The following is a 20,246-nucleotide window of genomic DNA, read 5'->3' on the forward strand; positions in this document are numbered from 1 at the left end:
AGCTTATATCATCCTCAACCTCCCAGGCTCAAGTGACACTCCCCTCTCCAGCCTCCCAAGCAGCTGGGACCATAGGCGCACACCACCATGCCATGTTAATTTTTTACGTTTTCTTAGTATAGATGAGATCTTACTATGTTAATCAGGCTCACCTCAAACTGTGGCTCAAGTGATCCTCCCGCCTCAGCCACCTAAATGCTGAGATTACAGGCATGAACCACTTGCACCAGGGCTTGATAATTTATCGAACTATATTCTAAATCTAGGTTATATTTCATTGTGTTAAATTATGTTTTTGTTTTTGTTGTTGTTGTTTTGAGATGAAGTCTCGCTCTGTTGCCCAGGCTGGAGTGCAATGGCACGATCTCGGCTCATTGCAACCTCCACCTCCTGGGTTCAAGCGATTCTCCTGTCTCAGCCTCCCAAGTAGCTGGGATTACAGGCACGCACCACCAAGCCTGGCTAATTTTTTTATATTTCTGTAGAGACGGGGTTTCACCATGTTGGCCAGGCTGCTCTCGAATTCCTGACCTCAAATGCTCCATCTGCCTCGGTCTCCCAAAGTGCTGGGATTACAGGTGTGAGCCACTGCACCTGGCTAAATTATGTTTCTATAAGTATAATCTCAATACTTACTGTACAAAGAGTTCTATATAAATAAACAACCAATATTTACCCCAAGAATTTCAGAAAATAATCCAGAAACAGCATGATACAGAAAAACCTGCAGTAGCAACATTGCTACAAATCCATCTATCATCTACCACATTATCATACATTATCTGACCAAAGAATCCACCATTAGAAATGGGAAGTACTTCCAGTAAAAAATCTTCTCCTCAGAAATTCTATATATCTGTGACATACTTTGATTGGAGTGTGGGTTTGTGCTGATTTATGCCAATTACCTTATATAGCCTCTTTCCTAGCTCGCAGAAGGGAAAATCAAATTCTTTGTCATCATGAGATTTATATGTGACAGACTTTAGTGGTAAGAACCAACTAAGAATAGTTTCAGAGGTAGGACAGTAGCCTGTTTTTCATTCTTTTCCATCAGCACATTTAGACTTCATCTTTGCATGAGAACATAAAACTCTTAATAGCTCAAACATTTAAAACTCATCTCTGGCAAAAACAGAACACTTACCAGTTCCCTCATCTGCACCATTCTGAGCAGCTTCCCAAACTACTAGCTTTGTCCCACACACATCTGTAGATGTAGAATCTGAATAGTCCGCAGGATTAAATGTCCTGGGGTTTGAAATAAAGAAATAATAAAGGCAAGAGAAGCAAGCACCTAAGCCAAAATATTAACCATACATGATCTTCCACCAAACAAGCCCAGTGTCTTCTCACAGCCACTGTAAAAGACATCACCTCTTCTTCCCCTATTTAAATATAACTAATTCTGCCAGCCATGGAGATGCGGATGTGAAAACCAGAAGCTGCCTAGGGACCTTCCACACATTCTGGTATAATAGCCTTATTTTCCTAAAACATGGTCCTCAGCATCCTAAAGCAGACAAGGAGACCCATAATCTTTCAAGGCAGAATAAGGGCTCTCATAAGAGTCCTGCTGAAAAATAAGGAATAAATAGGGAACACAGGTATTTTCTTCCCAAGTCAGAATCCAAGTTTGGCTTTGAACCTTTTATAGCTTAGAATTATATGCTTCTTTATAGAAACATTAGATAAAGAAGAAAACATTTTGTTCAGCACCTCTATTTCTTTTCAATAAAATCCTAAACTGAACACCCAGTTTAACTGAATCATGGTTCAGAGGTCTAACATGAGCCAAAACAAATATTACCTTTAAAATTTTCACAAAGGAATGTGAAGTAAACAGAAAAATCCACAAAACAATTTACAGCTAATGGGCAGGGCTATGTCTTAAAGCGTTCCTGAGAGTTTGCTCCCTGTGTTTTCATCCCTCCTTTTCCTCGAAGGAGCTTAGGCAGAAGGCAGATTGCAGGAGGCACCACCACTTATCTAGAAGGCACTGACACCAAGAGTGCTGCCTGAAGTTAGAGAGAGACAAAGGGCTTTTCTTGGAGCCAATTCCCTTCCTTGACTGCATCTACGTATGGCTTCCACAGGATGTTTTAAAACTTTTTCTAAAAATTCAATGGGAGCTAATGTTTTAGAAGCAACAAAAAGTAAAATAACACCCGGAAACAAGAAATAAACCTCTGATTTTACTACCTTTGAGTCTGTTCAATGTTCACTATTACAATTTAGGAAAAAGATATCACTTATACATAAATAAGCACTACATTTACTTAGCATTCGAAGACAATGGCTGGATTAACTAACATGGCCCTTAGGCAGTGCCATTTAGGTATGTCTGTAGGTATGTTGTCACAACTTCAGGTGACTGCTACTGATATTTATTAATAGTACAGAGAGGACAGATGTTGCTAAACATCCTACAATATACAGGAGACCCTACCACTCCATGGAAGTATTATCCAATCCACAATCAATAGTGCCAAGGCTAGAAACCCTGCTCTAATGCCTATTTAAAAGATCAATTTTATTCATATTATTTTTCTTATTTGTAAATCTCTTTAAGTACAGAAAACACTAGATTCACCATGATGATCAAATTAGATGCAGGGTATTAGAGGCAATTGAAGCATAAAAACTAGGGAATTAAATAACTATAAAAATAGGATGGCTATGACTTACCCCATGCCTTGGGTTGAGAACCTTCCTGCCCCTCTCCCTCTGCCACGTCCAAATCCTTTAAAAAAAAAACAAACAATTATATTATAAAATAATATTCATGTCCTACACAATTACACTTCCTTCTTCATCCTATACTCACTACCCAGACAATATTATCATTGTTCCTAATGGCACCAACATTCCAATCCAGGGCATCCAATTTCCAATTTACTGATCCCTGATGATACAACTACCTATACCCAGTTAGTGACTTCTAAGGCTAGAAAAGAATTAAATTCTCCTTGTATTATATTTGTGGTATTTGACAGCTAAACACAGGAAGGTTATATTATAAAACAGTCTGCACCCTTTAAAATCAGGAAGGGCAAACATCATGGAATTATAAGCCACTACTATAAAATGAAATGAGAACCAGAAAGAGGAAAATTCAAAGTAAGCTGAAGGCACTGTTAAATATCATTTTAAATACTAGGTCTTTGATCAAAGACCAAAATGGCAGCAAGCATGGGAATAAGCAAACAAGAAGAGAAAATTATGACTAGCACCTTTCCACATTCTCTCTTCATTAAAATCCTGAACTAAAGAGCAAAGGCCTAAATTTAAGAGCTAAAACTATAAAACTCTCAGAGAAAAACACAAAGCAAATGCTTTACAACACTGGATTTACCAATGATTTCTTCAATATGACACCAAAACTACAGGCAAAAAAAGAAAAACTAGACAAAATGGACTTTATGAAAATTAAAAACTTTTCTGAGACAGGCATGGTGGCTCACACCTATAATTTCAACAATTTGGGAAGTTGAGGTGGAAGGGTGGCTTGAGCAAGGAGTTCAAGGCCAGTCTGGGCAATACAGGGAGACTCCCTCTCTACAAAACTATTTTTTATGGGCACAGTGGCATGAGCCTCTAACAAAAAATTTTTTTTAATTAAAAAATCCAATCCGGGGCCGGGCGCGGTGGCTCAAGCCTGTAATTCCAGCACTTTGGGAGGCCGAGACGGGTGGATCACGAGGTCAGGAGATCGAGATCATCCTGGCTAACACAGTGAAACCCCGTCTCCACTAAAAAACACAAAAAACTAGCCGAGCAAGGTGGCAGGCGCCTGTAGTCCCAGCTACTCGGGAGGCTGAGGCAGGAGAATGGCGTAAACCTGGGGGACGGAGCTTGCAGTGAGCTGAGATCCAGCCACTGCACTCCAGCCTGGGCGACAGAGCGAGACTCCGTCTCAAAAAATAAAAAAATTAAAAAAAATCCAATCCATCTTCCCCATAAATTCTAACAAAATAATAGAATTATTGTTTCGCACTCACCTGGCAGTAATGCTACTAGTAACGTTGGTTTCTGTGTATATACCATTTCCCTGCATTGTTATCTGGAAGGAACAGATTAATCTAGCAGCTCAGAATAAAAATCCAGTGTATTTTAATCATGAAAACCAAGTCCAACGTTTCCAAAGATTATCAAAGTGAATAAACCATGTTATGGTAAATGCTGTACCTTTCTTCCTCAAGCCCTGGGACTCTACTACGTATCTGTTGAATGACTGTTCAAGGGTTTTTTTTTTTTAATTTTTTGAGACAGAGTTTTGCTCTGTCACCGAGGTTGGAGTGCAGTGGCGTAATCTCAGCTCACCACAACCTCCACCTCCCAGGTTCAAATGATTTTTGTGCCTCAGTCTCCCGAGTAGCTGGGATTACAGGCCTGCGTCACCACGCCTGGATAATTTTTGTATTTTTAGTGGAGACAGGGTTTCACCACGTTGTCCAGGCTGGTCTTGAACTCCTGACCTCAAGTGATCCACCCACCTCACCCTCCCAAAGTACTGGGATTACAGGCATAAGCCACCACCCCCCGCTTCAAGTTTTGACTAATATTTACATATTCCATGCTGAGAATCGAAATGGAAAAGTTGCTCATTACTTTTTTTTTTCTTTTTCTGAGTTGGGATTTCACTGGCCATATTGGCCAGGCTGGTCTTGAACTCCCGGCTTCCAGTGATCCGCTCACCTCAGCCTCCGAAAGTGCTGGGATTATAGGTGTGAGCTACCATGCCTGGCCTAGTTGCTCATTACTCTGAAAGCCAAAATTCAAAGAACAACCAACCACCCCTATTGGGGCAGATCTTAACTGCAGACATCCCTCCTTTTCAAACAGCCTGAAGGGAAGCAAATGCAGAAAGTGGGCCTAATCTAAAAAGATAGAAAGCACTCCTTCCCCTCATCCCCAAAAGATAGTAAGAAGGACTTTAAAAGCTAGCTGTGCCACAGGGTGGGGAACATCCCACACCGGGGCCTGTTGTGGGGTTGTGGGAGAGGAGAGGGACAGAATTAGGAGATATACCTAATGTAAATGACCAGTTAATGGGTGCAACACACCAACATGGCACATGTATACATATGTAACAAACCTGCACGTTGTACACATGCACCCTAGAACTTAAAAGTATAATTTAAAAAGAAAAAAAAAAAAAGGGCTAGCTGTGCCAGAGGCCAGCCTGAGCAACATAGCAAGACCCGGCCTCAAAAAAATTCCAGATTTCTCAGGACTAGTTCAATAATATAGATGGTACTACTTCCATGTCCAGGGACCTGTTCAGGCCACAAACAGAAGGGGGCATCTTTGGTGTTTTTCTGGCTCAGAGACTTGGGAGTCTATCCCCCTACATTCTCAGAGAGTCTGGAATAACCCCTCCCCAGCCTCAAAGAATACTACATTAATCAAATGAAAATGACAAAACATCCCTGGAATTCACTGAGGAACAAAGCTTATTTACAGCAATATCTTCAACAACACAATAGGTATGTAAGTATCAGTTGCTACATTTAAGACTGATATATGGCCAGGAGCAGTGGCTCACGCCTGTAATCCCAGCACTTTGGGAGGATCACGGGAGGATCACGAGGTCAGGAGATCGAGACCATACTGGCTAACGTGGTGAAACCCTGTCTCTACTAAAAATACAAAAAATTAGCCAGGCGTGGTGGTGGGTACTTATAGTCCCAACTACTCAGGAGCCTGAGCCAGGAGAATGGCGTGAACCCAGGAGGGGGAGCTTGTAATGAGCCGAGATTGTGCCACTGCACTCCAGCCTGGGCAACAGAGCGAGACTCCATCTCAAAAAAAAAAAAAAAAGTAGAGGAACTAATCTGAGTTACTAAATACAAAACAGTAAGATAAAGCAGTGAGAAAGGTTACAGAATAAACTATTGTTGCCTTTTTTGCATTATTGTTCTTCCATCCAGAAGGAAACCAAACCCTGTAACTTCAAGTGTAATTCATTAGCAGCCAGGTGCAGTGGCTCGTGCCTGTAATCCCTCTGCTTTAGGAGGCCAAGGGAGGAGGACTGCTTGGAGTCAGGAGTTCAAGACCAGCCTGGGCAACACAGGGAGACCTATCTCTACAAAAATGCTTTTAAAAATTAGCTGGGCATAGCCAGGCGCGTGGCTCACACCTGTAATCCCAACACTTTGGAGGCCGGGGCGGGCGGATCACGAGGTCAGGAGATCGAGACCATCCTGGCTAACATGGTGAAACCCCGTCTCTATCAAAAATACAAAAAATTAGCCAGGCATGGTGGTGGGCGCCTGTAGTCCCAATTACTCGGGAGGCTGAGGCAGGAGAATGGCGTGAACCCGGGAGGCGAAGCTTGCAGTGAGCTGAGAGTGCACCACTGCACTCCAATCTGGGTGACAGAGTGAGACTCCGTCTCAATCAATCAATCAATAAATCAATGAAAGAAAAAGAAAAAAAATTAGCTGGGCATTGTGATGTGCACCTGCAGTCCTATCTACTCAGGAGGCTAAGGCAGGAGTATTGCTTGAGCATAAGAGTTGGAGGTTGGGCCGGGCGCGGTGGCTCAAGCCTGTAATCCCAGCACTTTGGGAGGCCGAGATGGACGGATCACGAGGTCAGGAGATCGAGACCATCCTGGCTAACCCGGTGAAACCCCGTCTCTACTAAAAATTACAAAAAACTAGCCGGGCGAGGTGGCGGGTGCCTGTAGTCCCAGCTACTCGGGAGGCTGAGGCAGGAGAATGGCGCGAACCCGGGAGGCGGAGCTTGCAGTGAGCCGAGATCCGGCCACTGCACTCCAGCCTGGGTGACAGAGCAAGCCTCCGTCTCAAAAAAAAAAAAAAAAAAAAAGAGTTGGAGGTTGCAGTGAGCTATGATCATGCCACCGTACTCCAGGATGGGCAAAAGAGCGAGACCCTGTCTCTAAAAAAATAAACAATAGTTCACTACCTTACTTGACTCAATCTCACCAGAAGAAAAGACCAAAATAATACATATAAGCTGCTAAACCATGTATCAATACACGAGATAAAGAAATATACAAAAGAAGAAAAGTAACTTAAATACACATTTAAGCCTGACCTACATGGAGAAACCCTACTCTACTGAAAACACAAAATTAGCTGGGCATGGTGGTGCATGCCTGTTATCCCAGCTACTCGGGAGGCTCAGGCAAAAGAATTGCTTGAACCCAGGGGGCGGAGGTTGTGATGAGCCAAGATCCCACCATTGCACTCCAGCCAGGGCAACAAGAGCGAAACTCCCGTCTCAAAAATAAAAATAAATAAAAAATAAAAAATAAGCAATAAAAATGAAAATAGGTTGGGTGCGGGGGCTTACGCCTGTAATCCCAGCACTTTGGGAGGCCGAGGCGGGCGAATCACTAGGTCAAGAGATCGAGACCATCCTGGCCAACATGGTGAAACCCCATCTCCATTTAAAAATACAAAAATTAGCTGAGCCTGTAGTCCCAGCTACATGGGAGGCTGAGGCAGGAGAATTGCTTGAATCCTGGAGGCAGAGGTTGCACTGAGCTGAGATTGCACCAGTGCACTCCAGCCTTGAGACAGAGCGAGACTCTGTCTCTAAATAAGTAAATAAATAAATAAAATGTGTAACCAGTGAAACCCCATCTCTACTAAAAATACAAAAAATTAGCCAGGCATGGTGGGACTCGTGCCTATAGCCCCAGCTGCTCAGGAGGCTGAGGTGTAAGAATCACTTGAGCCCAGGATTTCGAGGTTGCAGTAAGTTAAGATCATGTCACCGCACTCCAGGCTGGGCAAGAGTGAGATACTGTCTCTTAAGAGAAAAAAAAAAAAAAAAAAAAAAAAACAGTAGACAAAGGATCTAAAAAAACAATACACAAATGGCCAAAAGGTACACAAAAAATGTTCATCATTAAACATCAACAAAATACAAAGAAAACCACAATGAGGTATCACCTTACCCCAGTTAGAACAGCTATTATCAAAAAGACAAAAAGTAGCCTGTAATCCCAACTACTGAGGTGGCTGAGACAGGAAGATTGCCTGAACCCAGGAGTTCAAGACTGCAGTGAGTTATGATCATGCCACTACATCTAATTAATTAAGCAAATTAAACAGATGCTGGTGAAGACACAGGGAAAAGGGAACTCTCATACACTACTGGTGGGAATATAAACTGGTGCAGCCATTTTGGAAAACAGTATGGAGATTTATCAAAAACAAAAAATTGAATTACCATATGATCCACCAATCCCATTACTGGATATTTATACAAAGAAAAGGAAACCAATAGTGCTTCATAGTTGCCAGGTTGGGGTGGCTGTGGCAATTTCTCTTCTTTTTAAATTTTTAACTTTTTACTGATACATAATATTTAAACACATTTATGGGGTACATGTGGTACTTTGCTACATGCAGAGAATACATAATTATCAAGTTGTGGTATTTAGGGTATCCGTTACTATGAGCGTTTATCATTTCTATGTGTTGAGAACTTTTCAAGTCCTCGCTTCTAGCTATTTTGAAGTGAAGCACTATTCGCAATATTCACAAATACAGAGAATCAACCTAAGTGTTCATCAACAGATGAATGGATTTCAAAAAGTGATAAATTTACACGTTGGAATACTATTCAGTCATAAAAGAATGAAATGATGTCCTCTGGAGCAACATGAATGGACCTGGAAGACACTGTATTAAATAAAATAAACCAGACACAGAAAGACAAATATCACACGTACTCACTCACATGGGAGCTTAAAAAGTTATCTCATGCAGGTAAAGAGTGGAAAGATAGTTACCAGAGGGAGAGAAGGTGATGGGTATAGAGGGTGGGGAATAAAGAGAGATTGGTGGATAGGTTAAAACACAGAAGCAATAAATTCTAGGCCGTGCTTGGTGGCTCATGCCTGTAATCCCACCACTTTGGGAGGATTAGGCGGGTGGATCACTTGAGGCCAGGAGTTTGAGACCAGACTGGTCAACATGGTAAAACCCCATGTCTATCAAAAATACAAAAATTACCTGGGCATGGTGGAATGCACCTATAGTCCCAGATACTCAGGAGGGTAAGTGGAAGGATTATTTGAGCCCAGGAGGTAGAGGTTGCAGTTAGCTGAGATGGTGCCACTGCACTCCAGCCTGGGTGACAGAGTAAGACCCTGTCCCAAAAAAAGGGAGTAAGTTCTAATGTTCAACAGTAAAGTAAGGTGACTACTTAACAATTACGTATTATACACTTCAAAATAGCTGGAAGTGAGGACTACAGCAAAAAAGACAACAACTCACTGAAGGCTCAAATGAACATAGCCTTTTTTAGCAATAAAGTATTTTTAAAGTAAGGTTTTAAAAACCCTATTGCATTGTATTCCAAATGTAATACAATTATAATTTGTCAATGCTTTTGGTTAGGGCTTTAAGTTTTAAATTATTCATAGAAAGGGCTTTCTCAGCTCATCCAAAAACAACCCTTTGGTTTCTTCAAAACTACGTAACACAAAATAGTTCATTTACGGGCATCAGTAAACAAATGATCAGATTTTAAGATGACCTGCCATTCTTTCAGAACACACTGCTATCCCTAGTCAGAGTCCAGCAAAGCAACCGCCTGCTTCTTCCTCCTAATTGAAAGCATTTTCTTCTCTCTTACTCTAGCTTACCTCTACCTCGGGCTCGCTTGCCACGATCTGAAGGTTTGTCGACTTGATTGCAATCAATTCCATTTTCTTCACCTCTAACTAGGGGGAAAAGAGCAGAAAAATCAAATTTCCATTTCCAAACCTCTTGTACGTAACCTTACCAAGCACCTATTAAAGGCAAAGAAGGAATGACAAACAGGCTACAATTTAAACAACGGGTTCAGAAACAGGAAAAACAAAAACATAAGTGACTTAAAAACTGAATGAGGTCAGGCACAGTGGCTTACACTTGTAATTCTAGCACTTGTAATTTCCAGCTGAGGGGGGCAGATCTCTTGAGCTCAAGAGCTTGAGACCAGCCTGGGCGACATACAAAAAAATACAAAAATTGGCCAGGCGCAATGGCTCATACCTATAACCCCAGCACTTTGGGAGGCTGAGGCAGGCGGATCACTTGAGGCCAGGAGTTTGAGACCAGCCTGGCTAACACAAGGAAACCTCGTCTCTACCGAAAAATATAAAAATTAGCCGGGTGTGGTGGCGTGTACCTATAGTTCCAGCTACTCGAGAGGCTAAGGCAGGAGCCTTGGACCCAATAGGCAGAGGTTGCAGTGAGCCGAGATCTCCTCACTGCACTCCAGTCTGGGCAAGTGAGCAAGACTCTGTCTCAGTAAAAATACAACATATAAAATACAAAAAATAGCCGGGCGCGGTGGCTCACGCCTGTAATCCCAGCACTTTGGGAGGCCGAGGCGGGCGGATCACAAGGTCAGGAGATCGAGACCATGGTGAAACCCCGTCTCTACTAAAAATAGAAAAAATTAGCCGGGCGCAGCGGCGGGCGCCTGTAGTCCCAGCTACTCCGGAGGCTGAGGCAGGAGAATGGCGTGAACCCGGGAGGCGGAGCTTGCAGTGAGCCGAGATTGCGCCACTGCACTCCAGCCTGGGCAACGGAGCAAGACTCCGTCTCAAAAAACAAAACAAAACAAAACAAAATACAAAAAATATGAAAATCAGCCAGGCGTGGTTGTGATGGCGTGCAGCTAGTAGTCCCAGCTACTCAGGAGGCTGAGGTGGGAGGATCACCTGAGCCCAGGGAGGTCAAGGCTGCAGTGAGCTGTGATCACGCCACTGCACTTCAGCCTGGGTGGAAGAGTAAGACCTTGTCTCAAAAAAAGAAGTTAAAAAAAAAAAAAAAAGAGAGAGAAAAAGAAATCACATCTTCCTTAATTCACATGAAAATTCTGAAAACAAATTAAAATAACATATTGATTTTTCTTTCTTCTTTGTGGACTTGCTGTGAAGTTTTTGCTTCAAAAAAACTACCTCCATTATGCAACTATGTTAATATATCACAGAATTTGATCATTAGTTATGTTCAAAGCCTGGAAAGGCACAGAATAGCAAAATAGTAATACCAAGGAAACACTGAGTTCTTAGAAAAACTAAAGTGTTAGAATTGGGTTTTTCTAGAATACTAACCGGAAGATGCCAACTCGCAGTCTTTTCTTTTTCTCATCCCTATATTGGCATTAATAGCTCTATATAATACAGAAATTTCATAAACGATATTGGAATGGCTTGCTCCCCTCACCTCTGTCAGAGGTTGACTCACATAAATTCCAGTGAGGCTTTCCTTGGCAACCCACTTACATTTGCCAGACCTTTTCCCATAATTTGCATCTCTCTTTCTGCCTTTGTCTTTCCCTATAACATAATTTCTACATAACACCATTAAAATATATTAATATAAAATATTTTATCTCCTTTATTGTTACATCCCATTTGACCTTCTTTAAAATATAAGTTTTAGAAGGGCAAAGATTTTACCTATTTTATTCAATGCTGCATGCCTATAAAAGTATCCACTACATAGTAGATACTCAATAAATATCGGTGGAATATATGAGACAGCAAGAGTCTCTAGAGTGATATGTTAAATATTTACATTTTATTCTTTCATAACTTAGCTACACTGACACACTGCCAGAGCAGACAGGGTTGTTTTGCATAAACAGTGACAAAACCTAGAAAACCTAGGTCTAATGGAAATGAGACCTGCCTATGAGAAATCCTACCTATTCAGCAATTTTTCTCTTAATCTAACTCTTGTCTGCCTATGAGAAATCCTGCCTATTCAGCAACTTTTCTCTTAATCTAACTCTTGTCTGTACCATGAGTCTCTATAAATGGAGAAGAAAAAACCAGCTTTATCTATCTGTAAGTAAATGACCCCTGGCCCCTTCTTTGCCACACACACACAATTCTAAAATTAACGAATGTGTCTGCCTTATAACAGAAGGCAGTCATAAGACACACTACACAACCACCTGCCTATAGTCCAGGTCAATGTTGATACGAAACCACATGGGAGGCTCTTATGAAACTACTCAGGTGCCACTCATTTCTAGTGTTAACTATTAGAACAAATTCTGCATTGAGGAAACAAATTTATGAGCATGCTATGGACTAATCTTTCAGTTGTTCAGAATGTAAGGAAACTCCTAAGAAAAAATTTGAGAAAGCTGAGCGCAGTGGCTCATGCCTGTAATTCCAACACTTTCAGAGGCTGAGACAGGAGGGTCACTCGAGACGAAAGAAGAGAAGAGAAAAAACTGAGGAGAAAGTCTGTACTTACATTCTCTGCCACGATTGCCACCTCTTCCTTTCCGGTTGTTGTTTCCACGTCCACGACTTGACTCTTTCTCGCTTTTCTTCTCTCTATTCTCTTTGTTTTCTGAATTTTCTTTTGCAAAATTCTTTTTCTTCCCCCCTACGGTCTCCCATGAAGTCTATGAGAGAGAACGGCTGTTAATCATTTATCATTCCAAGTATGTATAATTATCAAGGGCACATGCATGTATCTTTCTTTTTTTATTATTATTATTATTTTTTTGAGATGGAGTCTCGCTCTGTCGCCCAGGCTGGAGTGCAGTGGTGTGATCTCGGCTCACTGAAAGCTCCGCCTCCCAAGTTCACGCCATTCTCCTGCCTCAGCCTCCTGAGTAGCAGGGACTACAGGCGCCCGCCACAACGCCCAGCTAATTTTTTGTATTTTTAGTGGAAACAGGGTTTCACCGTGTTAGCCACGATGGTCTCGATCTCCTGACCTCGTGATCCGCCCTCCTCGGCCTCCCAAAATGCTGGGATTACAGGCGTGGGCCACCACGCCCAGCACATGTATGTATCTTTCAAATCTAACTACCCACAGCTTGCAGCTCACCTGCTTATCATTTATTTCCATATAGTTCTACTTTCTTGATGATAAAGATAACAATCTTCTTGCTAAGCTCCTGTTGCTAAATAATTACAGCTATTAGCTGACCTGACAAAATACTGTACATTTTCCCAACATACAGCCCTTTCCTATGCAAATTTAGGAATACAGTAAATGTCATTTCCCCAAGCTCCTATTCTACACCACCTCAGTTATCTCTCTATTAGGCCTTAAATCTACGTATTAATTCAAAGACCACAAAATTACTTAGAATGATGCCCCAAAAGCTCCAGGAATACAACCTTGCCTGTTCCATTATTCAAACTAATTATCTAAAACAATTTAATGGCAGATAAGTAAAATTTTAGCTTGGTTTTGGTGGGCTTTTTAAAAATTTTAAAAGTACTTAAAATTTTAACCTCCAAAGAATTCTTCTAGTGAGAAGTCAAATAATTTATATAACCTCCCTTCTCCACCTCTTCCCGAATGATGATACCAAACCTAATCATATCATATATATACAAATTGCTGAGAAAAGAAAGATACTACATTCTTGACTATAAGTGGATATAAAAATTATCAAGCAGGGTAGTTACAGAGAAATCCTAAAATTAGCCCAATAGTTTCTATTTACTTATTCATAATCTGCCTTATTTCAGAAGGGATTTGAAATGACTCCATCCAAAATTAAGAGTAGCAACTATTTTATGCTTTTTAAAAATCTTATGAAAAAACAAAATTTGACATTGTATATCCAAACTAAACATTAGCACTGGAAATTAATAAACTAAAATTTGGGTGATAAGCTGAATTATTTCCATAACAGTGGAAGCTAACTTCCAAACACTTTTTTGAAATGGAATATTTGGTCTTCTGCAAAGTTCTGATGAACTCACATATTTAATTAGATATAAAATGGATATGAACAAGATATAAATTATTTTCCACCTCTAAGTTTTGATAATGAAGATTGAATATACTGACACCTGATAGTTAAGGTGAAACAATCAGGTATTATCATACAGTTCTGGTGAGCATGCATCTATTTTAACTTTTCTAGAAGGTTAGTTACTCAGCAATAGTACCTCAAAATTTTATTTTTTTTGAGACAGAGTCTCACTCTGTCACCCAGACTGGAGTGCAATGGCGCGATCTCGGCTCACTGCAACCTCCACCTCCTGGGAACAAGCAATAACTCCTGTCTCAGCCTACCGAGTAGCTGGGATTACAGGCATACACCACCACACCCAGCGAATTTTTGTAATTTTAGTAGAGACGGGGTTTCACCATGTTGGCCAGGCTGCTGTCGAACTGCTGACGTCAGGTGATCCACCTACCTTGGCCTCCCAAAGTACTGGTATTACAGGCGTAAGCCACTGCGCTTGGCCTAGTACCCAAATTTTATTTGGTGCATACTCTTTCAACCCAGCAATTCTACTTCTAGGCCCTTATTCAGATAAAATAATGTGTCCAAGCACACTGGCTCATGCCTGTAATCCCAGCACGTTGGGAGTCCAAGGCAGGCAGATCACTTGAGGCCAGGAGTTGGAGACTATCCTGGCCAACATGGTGAAACTCCATCTCTACTAAAAATATAAAAATTAGCTGGGAGTGGTGGCAGGCACCTGTAATCCCAGCTACTCGGGAGGGTGAGGCAGGAGAATCACTTGAACCTGGAAGGCTTGATCCTAGGAGGTGGAGGCTTCAGTGAGCCAAGATCACACCACTTCTCTCCAGCCTGGGTGACAGAGGGAGACTCTGTCTCAATTACAATAACGTAATAATTGTTCAAACATTTACGTGCGGACAAAATGATCAACAGCATAAAAGGAGGGGAGGGGGATTCCCAAAATATCAAGTTCAGGAGACTAAGTAGTCTAGCGTATCCATAAATGGGGCAGTACACAGCCATTTTACCAGTTATATAGGTACATACAGGAAGAGGTCCTTGATAGAAAAAGCAAGCTATCAGCAAACAGCATATAGAATTACATTTTTTAGTTCAAATAGAAGCCTATGTACTTACTAAAGGAAGTGGTATAAGTCATTATCTAAGTGAGGATGTTTAATTTGATGTAATCTTATATTTTTCTGTAATTACTTTCTAATTAAACAATAAAGCTTATCTATGCCAGAGAAAATAATGCCCATACTGCACAAACTCAATTTATTATGTTTGCTAATATGAAAAGACGAGACAACTGTGTAAAACACAATCCAGTCCTCTTAGGTTATAATACAAAAAGTAAATTCCAGAGGTCCTGGAAAAATCATCCCAGAAGAGTTGGCATAAAGTGTATGTATACACAATGTATATCTTTACACAGCCTCGCCTAAAGGTACTCTATCTTTATAAAGGGGCCAACTGTCTTTGTAAAACACCTGAGAAACACTTTACCCCACTTCATATAGCAAATGATACCCTGGCCAGGCGCAGTGGCTCACACCTGTAATCCCAGCACTTTGGGAGCCCAAGGTGGGCAGATCATGAGGTCAGGAGTTCCAGACCGACCTGGCCAACATAGTGAAACTCCATCTTTACTAAACATACAAAAATTAGCAGCCAAGCGCAGTGGCTCATGCCTGTAATCCCAGCACTTTGGGAGGCTGAGGCGGGCAGATCATTTGAGGTCGGGAATTCAAGACCAGCGTGACCAACATGGAGAAATCCCATCTCTACTAAAAATACAAAATTAGCCGGGCGTGGTGGCGCATGCCTGTGATCCCAGCTACTTGGGAGGCTGAAGTGGGAGAATCGCTTGAACCCGGGAGGCAGAAGGTTGTGGTGAGCCAAGATACTATACTCCAGCCTGGGCAACAAGAGCAAAACTCCATCTCAAAAAAAAAAAAAAAAATTAGCCAGGCATGGTGGCAGACGTCTGTAATTCCCAGCTACTCAGGAGGCTGAGGCAGGAGAACTGCTTGAACCTGGGAGGCAGAGGTTGAGGTTGCAGTGAGCTGAGATCATGCCAATGCACTCCAGCCTGGGTGACAGAGCAAGACTCCATCTCAAAAAAATAAAAATAAAAAAAAGACACCCTCCCCATCCTGCTGCCCCTCAAGCAAAGTCTTGGTTTATGAGATCTACAAAGACAACTTATTTGAGGGTGGCAAATAGGGAAAAGAACCTTTAAGAAGCAATCTTTACAATACCATAGTAACTGCTAAAAAGATTACTGTGTATTTTGCAGAAGTCTGCAAAGCATGCACACATGCATACTTTGAAAAGTCAACCAAGTAATTATAGAGGATTTCCAAGAGAATTTCTGGCAACCTCTGTTATCGGTATTTTGCTACTTGTAGAATGGGTCTGAAGAAAAAGAGGAGAGGTCCTCCCAGTCACCATGTAATAATCAGAACAGCAGTCTTCAAAGCCAGCTAGTTCAAAAATTACTCTCCCACCACTTTGCCTTTGCCAAAAACTACCAACACAAACTTACTAAAAACAGTAAGTACATTAATGCAAGAGACTAATACTTCAAAACAATTTTGTCACACCAACCAAACATTATGATGAAACAAAAAGTTCAGTACTTGTGTTCAATATCTTCCTTTGTGACAGACATACTTACATAAGAAAAAATAAACTTATCCTTAAAAATATCACGGACGATTCCACTTAATACCTTTTCTAAGTGATAATTTTGTTTCAGAAGACTTTGGCACAGAGGAAGGTTAGAATCGTTTGCCTTCATGCTCTTGCTCCTAGCAACATCACAGTGTTTATATTCTGTCAACTCTACTCCAATTAACTCTATCTCAGTCAAGGGAAGATAATCAAAGTCATTTAGCCATGGGTGCTGCAGACGGCAACCAGGTAAGAGATGAGGCAAACAGTATGAGAGACAAGATGTACCAGAGAATGGTCCTCAACAAACCAGGGTTTCAAAGACTTCCTCCAGCCTGAGCAACATAGAAACACAGAGAGACTCTATCACTATAAAATATAAAAATAATTAGCCAAGTGTAGTGGCATGTGCCTGTGGTCTCGGCTACTCGGCAGGCTGGAGGATGGCGTAAGCCCGGGAGGTCGAGGCTGCAGTGAACCATGATGGCACCACTCTACTCTAACCTGGGCAATGGAGTGAGACCCTGTCTTAATAAAAAAAACCCAAAACACCAAACAACTAAAACAAAGACTTTCCCTCTACTTCTGTATTTCCCCCACAGCCCACTCAGCCCCGAACAAGTGTATTCTCTCACAACTATAGTCAGAACTTCATCTATTTTCTTATCTTTGAAGAAAACAAAAGTCAGATATAGCCCACACTATAAAATTGTTCAAGAGGTAACCAAAAAGACATTCACGAAAAATTCAGCTTTACTTTTTTTTTTTTTTTGAGACCGAGTCTCACACTGTCACCCGGGCTGGAGTGCAATGCCGCGATCTCGACTCACTGCAACCTCCGCTTCCTGGGTTCAAGCGATTCTCCTGCCTCAGTTGCGTGAGAGGCTGGGATTACAGGCACCCACCACCACACTTGGCTAATTTTCTGTATCTTTAGTAGACATGGGGTTTTGCCATGTTGGCCAGGCTGGTCTCGAACTCCTGACCTTGTGATCCACCCACCTCGGCTTCCCAAAGTGCTGGGATTACAGGTGTGAGCCACCGCGCCCAGTCAGCCTTACTTTCTAATACATAGCCTAGAAGCACCTCCTACAGGTTCTGTCCCAAATGAGGAGGGGGTGTTAAAACTCAAAACAGAAAGAGAAAACTGGACATTTAAGACTTAAAAATTCACCTAACTACCAGAGAAAAGGAATTAAATCTGCTGCAGCTAAAGGAAAGGCAACAAAAATTAGTGTCCGGACTTACCTGTGCCATAAAAAGATCCAAAAAGATCCCCTCCAGTGAACAATTTGGATTATTTTGTTTATTCCCAAAGATTTTTCTTTTTCTTTTTTTTTTTTTTTTATTAAACGAAGAGGGCAGTTAGGCTCTTCAGTTCACTTTGAAAATAACTGAAAGCCATGCTCTGCTGTATCCATTAGCAATAAGGTAAACAGATCCTCCATATTTTGCAAAACTCAGGATACTTATTCCCAAGTCAGTAAACCAAAATTATTCAAAATTTTAATTTATCATTTAACATGGTTTTCCTCCCCAAAAAAATCACAAATTTAGTGGCTTGTCTTGTGTATCAGTGTTCTCTTACATGGAATTTTACCAACAATTACTGCTACACTCAAACAGTGAAATCTTTTCCACATTAGTTAATTTTTACTGTAAAAGAATTCATTCTCTTTGTTTCACATCAACTAAAAATACAGTCATTTTAGCTTTCAGTTTCTCACAGTTCAGTTTTGTATTTCTTGTACCTAATGCAGCATGACCCTAAAATGAGACTTCAATTAAATCTGAACACTGACACGGTCAGTTTGTTTGTTTTAAATTTTCCAAGGAAAAGCAGTTATTGATGTGTTCATCTTTGTATCCTCTTTTAGGTGAGTCATTATTTGTTTTAATCTACTCTAAAATAGTTTCCTCAATTTAAGAAATATAAACACAGGCCAGGTGTGGTGGCTCACACCTGTAATCCCAACACTTTGGGAGGCCGAGGCGGGTGGATCACCTGAGGTCAGGAGTTCGAGATCAGTCTGGCCAACATGGCAAAACCCCGTCTCTACCAAAAATACAAAATTAGCCAGATGTGGTGGCGCATGTCTATAGTACTAGCTACCTGGGAGGCCGGGGCAAAAGAATCACTTGAACCCAGGAGAGGAAGGTTGTAGTGAGTCAAGATCGCACTACTGCACTCCAGCCTGGGTGGCAGAGTGAAGTTCCGTCTCAAAAAATAAAAATAAAATAAATAAATATATATATATAAACTATATTATATAATATTTAAATATAAATACATACACACAGAGAGCATAGTTTTAGGGCTGACAAGGCCTGAGTTTTGAGGCGATTAAATGCTCAGGTTGAGTGTTCAGTCATTGGCGCCTGGCCTCAGGGAACATGCCAGCGCCTGGATCATGGCGCTGTTACCGCCGCTAGATTTTTGTATTTTTAGTAGAGACGGGTTTCACCATGTTAGCCAGAATGGTCTTGATCTCCTGACCTCGTGATCCGGGCTCGCTTCGCCTCCCAAAGTGCTGGGATTACAGGCTTGAGCCACCGCGCCCGGCCCTGGTGTAGCTTTAGCTGCATCCTTCTTAAAATCCAAGGCCTGAGCTCATGAGCCTGCAAGCTCACCAAACTTAACCCAATATTCAAAAAAAAAAAAAAAGGCCAGGTGTGGTGGCTCACACCTGCAATCTCAGCACTTTGGGAGGCCGGTGGGCAGATCGCGAGGTCAGGAAATCGAGACCATCATGGCTAACACGGTGAAACCCCGTCTCTACTAAAAATACAAAAAACTTAACCGGGCGAGGTGGCGGGTATCTGTAGTCCCAGCTACTTGGGACGCTGAGGCAGGAGAATGGTGTGAACCCAGGAGGCGGAGCTTGCAGTGATCCGAGATCAAGCCACTGCACTCCAGCCTGGGTGACAGAGTGAGACTCTGTCTCAAAAAAATAAAATTAAAGGCCGGGCGCGGTGGCTCAAGCCTGTAATCCCAGCACTTTGGGAGGCCGAGACGGGCGGATCACGAGGTCAGGAGATCGAGACCATCCTGGCTAACATGGTGAAACCCCGTCCCTACTAAAAAAATACAAAAAAAACTAGCCGGGCGAGGTGGTGGGCGCCTGTAGTCCCAGCTACTCGGGAGGCTGAGGCAGGAGAAAGGCGTCAACCCGGGAGGCGGAGCTTGCAGTGAGCCGAGATCCCGCCACTGCACTCCAGCCTGGGCGACAGAGCCAGACTCCGTCTCAAAAAAAAAAAAGAAAAAAAAAAATTAAAATAAAATAAAATAAAACAAAACAAAATAAAAAATAAAGAAAACTTAATATTCCACATAAGCAAATACATATACCAGCAATCCTGGTTTTCTGTTATGCTAGAGATGTAAGAAGTAATTAGAGGTGAGGACTGAGATGAAGAAACATAAGCAACAGAGCCAAGAGATGCTTTTCAGGTGAGGGTGGTGAAAATACACACAGGTCCAGAGATTTTTGGAAACTGTAAGGCTGGAGTAGATCACCAAGTTCTCCTTCAAGTCTTCAGATTCTATGACTTCATGAAGAAACCATACATAACAAAAACAGTCTTTTCAGGTAATCGTTCTTTCTGGAACTTAAAACAAATATGGAATGGCACCATAATCCATTCCATCCCCACCCCCAACCAAGGTGAAGTTGAAAATGTGCTACGGAATTGTAGACAAATGTAAACAATGCAAATCAATTAATAATACTTACTGTGTCTGAATTCCCTTCCAGCAATATATTGATAGCTTTGTTCACATCTCCATTACAATCATGTAGGGCCACTATGCATTCATCCTGATTTTTCCCTGTCACTTCCATAAGCTAGTG

General features: G+C 41.7%; 1 protein-coding gene across 2 annotated transcripts in view; it reads right to left on the bottom strand.

Annotated features, from left to right (window-relative positions):
* Positions 1–20,246, bottom strand: part of UBAP2 (ubiquitin associated protein 2) — a 134,406-nt gene that overhangs the window by 57,771 nt on the left and 56,389 nt on the right. Inside the window, exons 4-8 of one of the 2 annotated variants that reach the window (XM_021927437.2) lie at positions 20,130–20,240; positions 12,249–12,402; positions 9,632–9,709; positions 2,689–2,743; positions 1,148–1,251 (exon numbers count right to left, since the gene is read on the bottom strand). In XM_021927437.2, the coding sequence (XP_021783129.1) occupies positions 1,148–1,251; positions 2,689–2,743; positions 9,632–9,709; positions 12,249–12,402; positions 20,130–20,240 (502 nt within the window). Of the gene's footprint in view, positions 1–1,147; positions 1,252–2,688; positions 2,744–9,631; positions 9,710–12,248; positions 12,403–20,129; positions 20,241–20,246 lie in introns of those variants that run through there. The other variant, XM_021927438.2, reaches the window with a different exon arrangement.

Source organism: Papio anubis, chromosome 13 (genome assembly GCF_008728515.1).
Source record: "Papio anubis isolate 15944 chromosome 13, Panubis1.0, whole genome shotgun sequence".
Taxonomy (NCBI): Eukaryota; Metazoa; Chordata; class Mammalia; order Primates; family Cercopithecidae; genus Papio; species Papio anubis.